Source organism: Lepidochelys kempii, chromosome 25 (assembly GCF_965140285.1).
Source record: "Lepidochelys kempii isolate rLepKem1 chromosome 25, rLepKem1.hap1, whole genome shotgun sequence".
In the NCBI taxonomy this organism is placed as follows: Eukaryota; Metazoa; Chordata; order Testudines; family Cheloniidae; genus Lepidochelys; species Lepidochelys kempii.
Window position 1 is genome coordinate 8139478 of NC_136404.1, and position 14784 is coordinate 8154261.

Here is a 14784-nt window from a genome sequence, read left to right on the forward strand (position 1 = left end):
GACAGGCAGGTCTACAGTACATGATCTCTGGAGCACAGCATGGGGGGGAGAATCAGTTATTCAGACAGCAAGGTAACCTTCTGGTATAAATATTAATAAGAGTTCCACAAAGAGGCTATCTACAATTTATAATCCACTTTTTAAAATAACTTGATACGCAGTGATCCTGAACAGGCTTGCTCTTAATAAACCGTATCAAAAGGATGCTCATAAGCACTGGATTAGATCGTCCTGATCAGTTACATCCTGAGCCCTGGCTCCTCTTGCAAATGGATGAGAATGTACCGTTCCCATTGCTGACGGATAAGACTCCCACTCAGAGAGTAACTGTTGAAGAGCATGCTGCATCTCAAGTGCGGCTTTTCTTCTTCTGGGAGACTGACAGGAGGAAAGAGATCTCTATAGAGAGCGCTGCAGAAAGCTGCCCTGTTCCGTCCCAAGCACTAGCCCTATTTCATGTATATGTTCCCCTTTCAGTTAGGATTCTGCTCCCGGATACTCACCATTTCACAGTCTAAAGCATAGATTCCTGGATAGCCATCGGTAGTAGGCAGTTTCTCAAAAGTTTTCACAAAACCCTCAAGGTTCTCCTTCCGACCATCTTGGACATGTTGCTTTAAAAAGAAAACCACACAAACTTGTAAGAGAAGAGCAAGTCCCTGAAATCCCATCACAAGCCAGACAAGACTCAGAACTAACTTTCCAACAGATCAAATCTCAGACTGAAATAAGAAAATTTCTTTACGTTTCCAACAATTACAAATGAAGAATACGATTGGCTGGCAAAAGGTTCCAACCGAGCAGGTACCTTGTAGAAAGGCAACAATTACACTGCAGCCAGCGATTATATAAGCGTACAGGAAAACATTTTATAAAGCAACAATTAGTGCTGTTATACTACAATACACAAGGCTGAAGGCTTGTGGGCAGCAACAGATCGGAAAAATGCAGATATTCTGCAGTCTCACGCCACATGGTGATCCACTGCTTCCGATAACTTTACCATGGATAGCAAACCTGGCCACATACAACCAGAATCTCACCTCCACATGTTTCAGAGTAACAGCCATATTAGACTGTATTCGCAAAAAGAAAAGGAGTACTTGGGGCACCTTAGAGACTAACCAATTTATTTGAGCATAAGCTTTCGTGAGCTACAGCTCACTTCATCGGATGCATACTGTGGAAAGTGTAGAAGATCTTTTTATATACACACAAAGCATGAAAAAATACCTCCTCCCACCCCACTCTCCTGCTGGTAATAGCTTATCTAAAGTGACCACTCTCCTTACAATGTGTATGATAATCAAGGTGGGCCATTTCCAGCACAAATCCAGGGTTTAACAAGAACCTCTGGGGAGGGGGGGGAGTGTAGAAAAAAACAAGGGGAAATAGGTTACCTTGCATAATGACTTAGCCCAGTCTCTATTCAAGCCTAAGTTAATTGTATCCAATTTGCAAATGAATTCTAATTCAACAGTTTCTCGCTGGAGTCTGGATTTGAAGTTTTTTTGCTGTAATATAGCAACTTTCATGTCTGTAATTGTGTGACCAGAGAGATTGAAGTGTTCTCCGACTGGTTTATGAATGTTATAATTCTTGACATCTGATTTGTGTCCATTTATTCTTTTACGTAGAGACTGTCTAGTTTGACCAATGTACATGGCAGAGGGGCATTGCTGGCACATGATGGCATATATCACATTGGTGGATGTGCAGGTGAACGAGCCTCTGATAGTGTGGCTGATGTTATTAGGCCCTGTGATGGTGTCCCCTGAATAGATATGTGGGCAGTTGGCAATGGGCTTTGTTGCAAGGATAGGTTCCTGGGTTAGTGGTTCTGTTGTGTGGTATGTGGTTGCTGGTGAGTATTTGCTTCAGGTTGGGGGGCTGTCTGTAGGCAAGGACTGGCCTGTCTCCCAAGATTTGTGAGAGTGTTGGGTCATCCTTCAGGATAGGTTGTATGTCCTTAATAATGCATTGGAGGGGTTTTAGTTGGGGCTGAAGGTGACGGCTAGTGGCGTTCTGTTATTTTCTTTGTTAGATCTGTCCTGTAGTAGGTGACTTCTGGGAACTCTTCTGGCTCTATCAATCTGTTTCTTCACTTCCGCAGGTGGGTATTGTAGTTGTAAGAATGCTTGATAGAGATCTTGTAGGTGTTTGTCTCTGTCTGAGGGGTTGGAGCAAATGCGGTTGTATCGCAGAGCTTGGCGGTAGACGATGGATCGTGTGGTGTGGTCAGGGTGAAAGCTGGAGGCATGTAGGTAGGAATAGCGGTCAGTAGGTTTTCGGGGGTGGTGTTTATGTGACCATCGTTTATTAGCACTGTAGTGTCCAGGAAGTGGATCTCTTGTGTGGACTGGACCAGGCTGAGGTTGATGGTGGGATGGAAATTGTTGAAATCATGGTGGAATTCCTCAAGGGCTTCTTTTCCATGGGTGCAGATGATGAAGATGTCATCAATATAGCGCAAGTAGAGTAGGGGCGCTAGGGGACGAGAGCTGAGGAAGCGTTGTTCTAAGTCAGCAATAAAAATGTTGGCATACTGTGGGGCCATGCGGGTACCCATAGCAGTGCTGCTGATCTGAAGGTATACATTGTCCCCAAATGTAAAACAGTTATGGGTAAGGACAAAGTCACAAAGTTCAGCCACCAGGTTAGCCGTGACATTATCGGGGATAGTGTTCTTGACGGCCTGTAGTCCATCTTTGTGTGGAATGTTGGTGTAGAGGGCTTCTACATCCATAGTGGCCAGGATGGTGTTATCAGGAAGATCACCGATGGATTGTAGTTTCCTCAGGAAGTCAGTGGTGTCTCGAAGGTAGCTGGGAGTGCTGGTAGCGTAGGGCCTGAGGAGGGAGTCTACAAAGCCAGACAATCCTACGGTCAGGGTGCCAATGCCTGAGATGATGGGGCACCCAGGGTTTCCAGGTTTATGGATCTTGGGTAGTAGATAGAATATCCCAGGTCGGGGTTCCAGGGGTGTGTCTGTGCGGATTTGATCTTGTGCTTTTTCAGGAAGTTTCTTGAGCAAATGCTGTAGTTGCTTTTGGTAACTCTCAGTGAGATCAGAGGGTAATGGCTTGTAGAAAGTGGTGTTGGAGAACTGCCGAGCAGCCTCTTGTTCATATTCCAACCTATTCATGACGATAACAGCACCTCCTTTGTCAGCCTTTTCGATTATGATGTCAGAGTTGTTTCTGAGGCTGTGGATGGCATTGTGTTCCGCACAGCTGAGGTTATGGGGCAAGTGATGCTGCTTTTCCACAATTTCAGCCCGTGCATGTCGGTGGAAGCACTCTATGTAGAAGTCCAGTCTGCTGTTTCGACCTTCAGGAGGAGTCCAACTAGAATCCTTCTTTTTGTAGTGTTGGTAGGGAGGTCTTTGTGGATTAGTATGTTGTTCAGAGGTATGTTGGAAATATTCCTTGAGTCGGAGATGTCGAAAATAGGATTCTAGGTCACCACAGAACTGTATCATGTTCGTGGGGGTGGAGGGGCAGAAGGAGAGGCCCCGAGATAGGACAGCTGCTTCTGCTGGGCTGAGAGTATAGTTGGATAGGTTAACAATATTGCTGGGTGGGCTGAGGGAACCGTTGCTGTGGCCCCTTGTGGCATGTAGTAGTGCCTTGCATAATGACAGGTTTCAGAGTAACAGCCGTGTTAGTCTGTATTCGCAAAAAGAAAAGGAGTACTTGGGGCACCTTAGAGACTAACCAATTTATTTGAGCATAAGCTTTCGTGAGCTACAGCTCACTTCATCGGATGCATACTGTGGAAAGCGTAGAAGATCTTTTTATATACACACAAAGCATGAAAAAATACTTCCTCCCACCCCACTCTCCGGCTGATAATAGCTTAACTAAAGTGATCACTCTCCTTACAGTGTGTATGATAATCAAGTTGGGCCATTTCCAGCACAAATCCAGGTTTTCTCACCCCCCCCCCCCCCGACCCCCGACGTTCTTGTTAAACCCTGGATTTGTGCTGGAAATGGCCCACCTTGATTATCAAACACATTGTAAGGAGAGTGATCACTTTAGATAAGCTATTATCAGCCGGAGAGTGGGGTGGGAGGAGGTATTTTTTCATGCTTTGTGTGTATATAAAAAGATCTTCTACACTTTCCACAGTATGCATCCGACGAAGTGAGCTGTAGCTCACGAAAGCTTATGCTCAAATAAATTGGTTAGTCTCTAAGGTGCCACAAGTACTCCTTTTCTTTTCACCTCCACATGGATCCAGAAGTTCTGGCATCACATCCGTAGCTCATGTTTGAGAGACAACTTACACATTCTGGAACAGGTATTAAATGAGGAGGAAATGCTAATAAATAACATTCGCTCTTTCTACTTAAAGAAAAAACGTTATGCAGGGAAATTCCATAGTGAGCTTCTCATACTGAACCACTCCAGCTTCAGGCTCTTAGATCATCCCTAGAATCTGTTCTATGGCATCATATCCCTATCTTGTATGGCTACCTATTCTCTATCTTCTCGATTTAAAGCTATACATAACATATAAAGAGCCAATGAGAGCAGCATTCCAGGTATAAGGGAGTGCAAAGAAATCAAGATACTGCACTCAGTCAGTGCAAAGAAGTTACCTTACTTCAAAACCAGGCCATTGCAGACAAACAGACAAAAACACTGACCACATGAAAAGCGAGGAGCTACTACCTTCCATTTATATTCTGGGCCTTATAAGTAAATTTCCAAAGTGTTAAATTATTGTCCCATTATGAAGCAACAACATTATTCTGAACTAAAGCTCTAAGATCAAGGAGTTTTAGCCCAGAATACAATTATTACTGAGCTAGCAGTAAACACCCTCAAATTATATTGACATGAACATAAGAACGGCCATACTGAGTCAGACCAACTGTCCATCTAGCCCAGTCCTGTTCTTTACTATAGTTTCAGCTAGTTTGCCTGGTACCGAAGTCAGGCTTACTGGCCTGTAATTGCCGAGATCACCTCTGGAGCCCTTTTTAAAAACTGGCGTCACATTAGCTATCCTCCAGTCATTTGGTACAGAAGAGGATTTAAATGACAGGTTACACAAAGTTACACGTTCTGCAATTTCACATTTGAGTTCCTTCAGAACTCTTGGGGGAATCCCATCTGGTCCTGGTGACTTCTTACTGTTTAGTTTATCAATTTGTTCCCAAACCTCCTCTCATCACACCTCAATCTGCAACAGTTCCTCTGATTTGTCACCTAAAAAGAATGACTCAGGTTTGGGAATCTCCCTCACATCCTCAGCCGTGAAGACCGATGCAAAGAATTCATTTAGTTTCTCCGCAACGCCCTTATCGTCCTTGAGCGCTCCTTTAGCATCTCGACCATCCAATGACCCCGCGGGTTGTTTAGCGACTTCCTGCTTCCGACGGACTTACAAAAAATGTTGCTACTACTTTGAGTCTTTGGCCGGCTGCTCTTCAAATTCTTTTTTGGTCTCCTCATTACATTTTAACACTTTGTTTGCCAGAGTTTATGCTCCTTTCTATTTTCCTCACTGGGATTTAACTTCCACTTTTTAAAGGATGCCTTTTTGTCTCTCGCTGCTTCTTTTACTTTGTTGTTTAGCCACAGTGGCACTTTTTTAGTTCTCTTATCATGTGTTTTAATTTGGGGTCTACATTTAAGTTGAGCCTCTATTATGGCGTCTTTAAAAAGTTTCCATGCAGCTTGCAGGGATTTCACTTTTGGCGCTGTACCTTTTAATTTCTGTTTAACTGACTTCCTCATTTTTGTACTGTCCCCCTTTCTAAAATTAAATGCTACAGTGTTGGGCTGCTGTGGTGTTTTCCCAGCCACAGAAATGTTAACTTTAATTATATTATGGTCACTATTACCAAGTCGTCCAGCTATATTCACCTCTTGGACCAGATCCTGTGCTGTACTTAGGACTAAATCAAGAATTGCCTTTCCTCATATGCATTCCAGGACTAGCTGCTCCAAGAAGCAGTCATTTAAGGTGTCAAGAAACTATCTCTGCATCCTGTCCTGAGGTGATCAGAAATATCAGATATGTACCCAATCAATATGGGGACAGATGAAATCCCGCATTATTATGGAGTGTTTTATTTTTATAGCCTCTCTAATCTCCCTGAGCATTTCACAGTCACTATCACCATCCTGGTCAGGTGGTCTGTAATATATCCCTATTGCTATATTCTTATTATTAGAGCATGGAATTACTATCCATAGGGATTCAATGGTACCGTTTGGTTCATTTAAGATTTTTACTTCATTTGATTCTAAGCTTTCTTTCACATATAGTGCCACTCCCCCACCAGTACGACCTGTTCTGTCCTTCCGATATATTTTGTGCCCTGGTATTACTGTGTCCCGTTGATTATCCTCTTTCCACAAGTTTCTGTAATGCCTATCATATCAATATCCTCATTTAATATGAGGCACTCTAGTTTACTCATCTTATTTAGACTTCTAGCATTTGTATATAAGCACTTTAAAAACTTGTCACTTTTTAGCTGTCTGTCATTACATGATGCAATTGAATGGGCCTCTTTCATTTGACTGTTTCTCATCAGATCCTACCTATATTTTATCATCTTCCATCCTCTCCTCCTTACTAGGACATACACAATCACCATTAATAGATCCTCCCCTAAGGGATGTATCTGTCCAAGCCATGTGCTTTTCCTGTTGGCTTTCCCCCAGCCCTTAGCTTAAAAACTGCTCTATGACCTTTTTCAATTTTAAGTGCCAGCAATCTGGTTCCATTTTGGGTTAGGTGGAGCCCAGCCTTCCTATAGAGGCTCCCCCTTTCCCAAAAGTTTCCCCAGTTCCTAATCAATCTAAACCCCTCCTCCCTACACCGTTGTCTCATCCACGCACTGAGACCCTGCAGTTCTGTCTGTCTAAGTGGCCCTGCGCGTGGAACTGGAAGCATTTCAGAAAATGCTACCATGGAAGTCCTGGACTTCAAACTCTGACCTAGCAGCCTAAATTTGGCCTCCAGGACCTCTCTCCTATCCTTCCCTATGTCATTAGTACCTACATGTACCCCGACCACTGGCTCCGCCCCAGCAGTACACATAAATCTAGATGTCTCGAAAGATCTGCAACCTTCGCCCCAGGCAGGCAAGTCACCGAGCGGTTCTCCCGATCATTGCAAACCCAGCTATTTATGTTTCTAATGATCAAATCCCATATAACTATTACCTGTCTCTTCCTAATAACTGGAGTTCCCTCCCCCGGAGAGGTATACTCCGTGCGAAAGGATACCATGACATCATCTGGAAGCATGGTCCCAACTATGGGATCGTTTCCCTCTGCTCCAGTTGGATGTTCTCTTTCCCTTTCATCCTCTTCAACAGCACAGAGGCTGTCAGACTGGGGGTGGGACCTTTCTACTGCGTCCCGGAAAATCTAATCTATGTTCTTTCTATTCTCAGTTGGCTTCTATAGTTCACTAGGCTCTGCCTGGCTACCACCCTCAACTCTCCAGCTACATGCCCACAACCAACATGGCTGCCTTAGTACCTCATCTCCTCCATACAACAACACACCTCACTTGTCTCCAGCTCCTCGTTGTCCCATGAGGAATTAAATTACATCTGGCACTAGGTTTGGTGACTGTGCACAGAGAGATTAGAAGTCAAGGTGGCTGCAGAGATGAAGAGATCCAAAGGCAGTAGGTTAATCAAAGCAGATGTTTAAGAGGTACCCAATAAAAGCAGAGAGAGTTACATGTTTGCATAAACAGGTGATTACTGCAAATCAGATGTGCTCACATGTAGGAAACTGCACAAATGGGAATGAACTATGCAGCTGTGCATCAGTGACTGTACAGCAGCCCCACATTGCCAAAATTTCTCCTCTATATCGGTTTCTTCAAAGCCAACACTATTCCTGTGTAGCTTGACCATTTCCATGCAGTCAACGGCCAGACCTGCCAGCACTGCATCTGTGCACACATATCAGGTTTATTTTGCTAAGAAATGGGAGGATGCAGATAATTACAAAGACTAGTCATTGGATATCAAGTGGGTTTTCTCTCCCTCAACTATGGCTGTAATATAACTGGGGTCAGTAAAATAACCTAACAGATTTGCTGGGACCACTGACAGCTAATGGCTGTCTAACGGTCTTTTCCCCACACCATCTGGGAGTTTACTGACCCATGCTCTCTTACCTGCAGTTTTTAGATGGTGAGGAGAACCAGCCCTCAGCAGTTACTGTGAAGTACAGCAGTTCCAGATGCACATTTATAGAAAAGCTAAAGTCATCTGTGCAGCTACAATCTGCCATCTGCTGTTAGGTTTGCTAATTGCAATGCAGCTCAAGGCCTGTGCATCTCAAGTATGTTTGGCAGGAAAAGATGTAGAAATTTCACTGGGAGAAGAACAGCCAAATATCGCATTCACTTATATAGCGCCTTGGCCACAGCTATTTGTTGCTTACAATGCCTGCCTTCGGAGCTGCTGAGAAGAGCTCACTTCCCTCTCCTTCCAAACACGCACATTCTACTTTCCCTCATCACACACATGCTTGGGGTTACTGATATTGGCTCTGTCGTCAAGGGATGCTGTGAAAACTCACCCAGTTTGATTGGAAAACAGAAAAGAGAGGATTGTTGTGTAGCAATAGAACAGCAGCAACCAGGCGATGGCGGTTGCAGGAGGATGCCTCAACCCCAGAAAGCCCTGCAGCAGGCTTCATGGAATAAGAGGCTACTAAGGTGATTGAATATTTCTTGAAAGGCTGTGAAGTTTTATGGCTTCAGGTGGCCTCAAACAGCAGTACAGAAGCCTTCAGAGAAGTCACGTTTCTATAACGTCTTGTCAATGTCTTCTGACTTCCCCCCACTGTATTTTTCCTTAGATCACTGTCAGATATAACTGATTATTAAAAACCATTGTTTCTTTTCTACTATTTGAGTAATAAAAAATGAGAGAGAACAAAAGCCTAGTAAATTTAGTCTGTGCCCTGAGGGCCGGGGCAGGATAATTCTGTACAGTACACACCCCTGAAGCCTTTTCTGTTTTGCAAAACGTTGAGTTTTACAGCTGCCCTCGTACTTCATGGCATCAACTATGGCTGCCTTTTGTTTGTTTCTCCTTTGCAAGCACTAGTATCAGGTTAACAGGATGCACAGAGCTCTCCAGTCATTACTTTATCATTGCTGCAGGGCCAGCCAAGGGCCTCAAAAACAGGGCGGGAGAAAATGAGGTCTATTGCTACAGATTTTTAAAGACATGGGGCATATCAGACATTTTGAAGTTGATTAAATTTGGGGCCCAACAGAACTCGATAAGCCCCTTCTGTGTTCCTTCTTGCTTTGTTCTAGACCACGTTTCTTTGTCTGGAAAGAAAATATCTAGCAACAAGAGAGTACAGAGAAGCCAGTGAAGCATGTGATTGAGAAACAGCTCAGCAGACCCAACAGGAGGAGCTGATGGGACAGGGGTGCTCGCTTTAGACAGTCATTCATTCCCAAGACTTGTCCTATGCCAGGGGTAGGATTCCAGTTATAAGTTGCACATAGAAAGAGAGGCACCTTTTACAAACTAAGCATTTGGGAGCAATGCTCTGCTCTCTGGAGCAAGAGACCAGAGCTTGATTCCTGAGCTGGTTTCTTACCCACTTGGATTTCAGGTGCTAGAATCACTTTCGGTTACTGTGCCCCCAAGATCTGAGCAGCATTTATGGGTTCCAAAAGCACTCTCCCATCCAGTATTTTCCCAGAGAGGGGGAAAGTGTTGAGCACTGGTATGGAGGAGGACAGAACAAACCAGGGTAAGGAAGGTGCCCTGTAGAGGGCAGAAACCCCATACTCCCCACGCACAAAACAAGAGCGGCTTTTATAAGCGTGGGAGGAAGGGAACGCCAAGCGAAAAGCTGTGTGAGAGACATTAGTTCTGTCTAGGCTGCTTTGTGCCACCTAGTTGTTTCCAAGCATCAGTAATAGCAGTGACCGTACTTGTAGTTTGAGGGCACCAACCTTCTCAGCCTCCCTTTCACTAGAGCTCTAACACACCCTAAAAGCAGACCAGGTCTGGACTCCCTGAGGATGTCATGCCTGGGGGTTTGCCTGGAATCATTCAGTCAAATTCCAGGCAGAAACCCCTCCCTTGCCACATGATTCTCTTAAAGAACATTTCCAACCTCTTAATCGCGGAGAGCGTGGGAATACATAAATCGCGGAGAGCGTGGGAATACATAAATCGCGGAGAGCGTGGGAATACATAAATCGCGGAGAGCGTGGGAATACATAAATCGCGGAGAGCGTGGGAATACATAAATCGCGGAGAGCGTGGGAATACATAAATCGCGGAGAGCGTGGGAATACATAAATCGCGGAGAGCGTGGGAATACATAAATCGCGGAGAGCGTGGGAATACATAAATCGCGGAGAGCGTGGGAATACATAAATCGCGGAGAGCGTGGGAATACATAAATCGCGGAGAGCGTGGGAATACATAATCGCGGAGAGCGTGGGAATACATAATCGCGGAGAGCGTGGGAATACATAATCGCGGAGAGCGTGGAATACATAATCGCGGAGAGCGTGGAATACATAATCGCGGAGAGCGTGGAATACATAATCGCTTTCCACAAAGAAGCTGGTGAGTCTTTTGAAAGCACACACAAGACAGTAAGCGACAAATCATCAGGGTCATGGAGAGGAAAAAAAAGCACAACTTACTTTGGCCACCTGGCATCCCGGTGAACCCACAGCTCCTGAACAGCAGCTATAGTGTGTTTCCCAGCCCCCCGGCACTGAAATGGCAAGAGACAAGGGTCAGACATCAGAGACAGCAAGGAACCTTGTCTGCTAAAGGGTACATCTACTTGGCAGACATGTGCTAGATCTGCTTGAGCTAGTGCCTAAAAAGAAAGGTGTGGCCACAGGGGCACGGACGGCAGTTAAGGGTAGCCACCTAAGTACAATCCACCTGAGTCCCTGGGCACGCGCTGGGATGTCTACCCCGAGGCGCTGCCGTGGCCACGCTGCTACTATGAGGCACGACTGGAGCCGAACTAGAGTGTTCATGTCTACCTGAGCTGGGCATTAGGCCTCCCAGCTGCTGTGTAGACACAACGCAATGCTTTCAGGATCACTTGCTAAAATTTCTAGAGCAGTGAAAGGAAAAGATTGAGGAGTAAAGTCCCCAAACCTAGAGGGGTCAAATCTTCCCCTCCCAGTCAATCCGAACCAAGTTCACCAAGAGGGTGCCAGCTTTGTTGGGGATCTGGTTAGAAAACAGGCTTGAGAAACAGAGGTATGAATGATGAAGATTCTGTGTGCAAAGGTATATTTTGAAAGCTACGGCAAAGATTCAAATTAGGAAGGCCTCTCTCTGGGAAAGAAGTCAATTGAAAACACTGTGCTCTTTGGGGCAGTGACCACTACTCTGTATTGTTCACACAGCACCTTATAAACAAGGACCGTGACTGGGGCCTCAAGAAGCTACTGTAACAATAATAAGACTAAAAGGAAAGGAGGACTTGTGGCACCTTAGAGACGAACCAATTTATTTGAGTATAAGCTTTCATGAGCTACAGCTCACTTCATCCGATGCAGCCGATGAAGTGAGCTGTAGCTCACGAAAGCTCATGTTCAAATAAATTGGTTCGTCTCTAAGGTGCCACAAGCACTCCTTTTCTTTTTGCGAATACAGACTAACACGGCTGTTACTCTGAAACCTAACAATAAGACTGGTTCAATAGATACAATTAATCCATCGGGGACCAGCATTATTTCTTAATAGGTCTTACTTCCACCCATCGGTTCTCCTTCCGACAGTTACTCATTCTGGAGATAGTTTTATCTCTAGACCTGGCTAGTGCATCCTTCTGCCATACACTGCCCCTCACCTGCCTTCTAGAAAGGAAACTAGCTTAAAGGCAGTACCCCATGCACAATAATGATCAGCTTGTTGATAGAGTGAGTCAGCTCTGCCCCCACCAGTACAGTACATGCCTTTGCACTGACTCCAAATAAATTATAATCATGTTTAGAGTTGGCCTGACCTATTTTGAAAGCCCACAAGACATTATCCTAAAAGGACAATGGGTTTAATAAAGGAAGATATAAGATCTAGGGAGGTGGGGGAGGGGAGAGAATTACCATAGGGCAATACAAAATCATAGAAATGTAGGACTGGAAAGGACCTTGAGAGGTCATCAAGTCCAGTCCCCTGCACTGAGCCATGATTAAGTATTATCTACACCTTTCCAAACAGATGTTTGTCAAACTGGTTCTTAAAAACCTCCAATGATACCTAGGGAGTTTGTGGAAATTTGTTCTGGTGTTTAACTACCCTGACAGTTAAGAAGTTTTTCCTAATGTCCAACCTAAATCTTCCTTGCTGCAATTTAACCACACTGGTGGCGAAGAAAAACAATTCATCACCCTCCTCTTTATAACAACCTTTTACATACTTGAAGACTGTTAATCAAGTCCCTCCATAGGTTTCTCTTCTCCGGACTAATCAAACCCAATTTTTTCAATCTTTCCTCATAGGTCATGATTTCTAGACCTTTAATCACTGTTCTTGGTCTCCTCTGGACTTTCTCTAATTTGTCCACATCTTTGCCAAAGTGTGGTGCCCAGAACTGGACGCAGTACTCCAGCTGAAGCCCTATCAGTGCTGAGTGGAAGAAGTAGTTCTTTAAATTAAATCTTTGCTACAGCTGCAACGTTACATTTCATGGATCACACCACCACCTGCTAACATCGTGTTTTGCCAAGTCCACTCTTTTGTAAAGTGTCGCGCCACCAAGTGGCAAAATTACATACTGACAATTTCCAGCTACAGTGCACAACTTTGGTGAAACCCACAGGAAACAAAAAAATGACAAAGCACAAAAACAAATTGGCTTTTGGATTCAAGTTTAACAACAGGTCAGATGTTAAATGGCAAAGTACAGCTAATGTTTTGCTGACACCTTCATCAAAGAGACCTTACCTCGCTGCTTGCGTAGCCTTCCCCAGTGATGGAGACACTCCTCTTTGCGAATGCAGTTTCCAGATGCGGAGACCATGTATTCAGTACCACAGCGGCAGCAAACCCTGCATGAAGCTTTAAAACAAGGGCAGTTAGCTCACTGGAAAGTCTACATTTCAGCCAGTTTAACCAGGGCAATCAGTAAGTTAAACTTGTTACTATTTCCAATGTCAAAAAGAAACAGGAGACAGTTTTGCCTAGTGTTTAGAGCAGGGACAACTGGGAATGAGGCTGCCAGAATTCATATGCCCCATCAAAGACTCAGGAGGTGACCTTGTGAAATTCAGTCTCTAGAGCTCAGTTTGCCCATTTATAAAATGGGTATAGTGCCACTTACGTACCAACTTAGAGATGTTAATGCGGCTTAATGTTTGTTAATTGTTTTGCACTCTCAGTTCTGGCCTAGTACACACACATCCTGTGTATTCTGAGATAGCTATACAACCACAATAACTTAGGAAATATCCTGAACACGGAAATACAGGGTGAGAGGGAAAATATATTTTATATATATATATACACACACACACACACACGTACAACATGGCTAAGCCAACTTTGCCGTTGAAACGTTAGCTGATTTTCCTGAATCTTGCATGCTGGAATTTTCAACCTTAACGCTGCATTAATGTTTAGGTTTTGCATTTAATTTCCCTGATTTCACAAAAAAGAAAAAATGTAAACCTGAAAAATGTCGTTTTAGTACCATGGCCTGTGTTCAGATGGCCATGAGCATTTATGGGCACTCAAAACCAAAGCATGTGCCAAACACTCCAAGCCACTTTAGAAACTGCATAGCACAAAGATGGAGAAAGGTATTAACAGCACATGTGAACATCATGATTCTGAAGTTCCTAAAACTTTATAAATATTGAACCAATTTTCTTCAAACTCAGCTTGCATTCTTTCCTCATAGCAAACTGTAAAACAAGCCTTGTTTGAATCTTCTAAGTAACAGGTGTTTGAAAGCACAAAGTCTCCAATTAGAATATACAGGGAAAAATGAGTAATTCTCCCACCCTGGTCTCATCAGTCCAGAGGGGGTCAAACTTATAAAAAAAGAAATTAATCTTGGACTGAGACTAAGTATTGTAAATTTCAGCTCAAGAGGAACTTGAAAAAGTTAAAAACAACTAAAAAGGGTGCAGAGGAGAGAAAAGGTTTAGAATCGAAACTGGAACACAGTCTTAACTGTTGCATTTCCTACTAAAAATGCGGTAACACTTTTGCAGGCATAGGGAAATGCAGCTCCCTCTGGGGTCAAACATGACACTAACAGCACACCACAAACGAACACCAGAATAGAACTTTTCAAGGTATTTAGGATAAGTACAACGTGAATTTTACCATTTGGAACTCGGCCCAAATCCCTGGAATACTACCCCTGCTCGTTCCAAAAATGTACCATAGGATCGTTAATGACCACAAGTGATAAAAAATCAGTTTTGTGCATCACCTGAAAGGAAGAATGCCCCAAAACAAAGTGCTGGGTGATTTTCTGTTGTGCTTTCTACATTGTTCACTATTAAAAGACTACAAGGGAGATTCCAAAACCAAAAAGTTGATAGCAGGACCTCTAACCTCAATACAACAATTCCTTGCACTCTAGTCTGAACAATTTTCCCAAAAGCACCATATCATTTTAGCTAACAGGTCTGTACAGCCTTTGTGTCCTTCTTATCTACTTTATATTTTCACTCAATAGGTTGTAACAACATAATGATGTATGTTTCTAATGGCTTAAGTTACTGACAGCATCAAAACCAAAGTTCCCAATACACCTGCAAGAAGCTGCAGAGACA

General features: G+C 43.8%; 1 protein-coding gene across 5 annotated transcripts in view; it reads right to left on the reverse strand.

Annotated features, from left to right (window-relative positions):
* Nucleotides 1–14784, reverse strand: part of REXO1 (RNA exonuclease 1 homolog) — a 78792-nt gene that overhangs the window by 9698 nt on the left and 54310 nt on the right. For all 5 annotated transcript variants that reach the window (XR_012156185.1, XM_073324144.2, XM_073324143.2 and 2 more), the window contains 3 exons: nt 12944–13057; nt 10678–10751; nt 504–614 (listed from right to left, as the gene is read on the reverse strand). Coding sequence is in view for 4 of the 5 variants with exons in the window: in XM_073324144.2 (XP_073180245.1) it covers nt 504–614; nt 10678–10751; nt 12944–13057 (299 nt within the window). In the remaining variant the exon portion in view is untranslated. The remainder of the gene's footprint in view (nt 1–503; nt 615–10677; nt 10752–12943; nt 13058–14784) is intronic.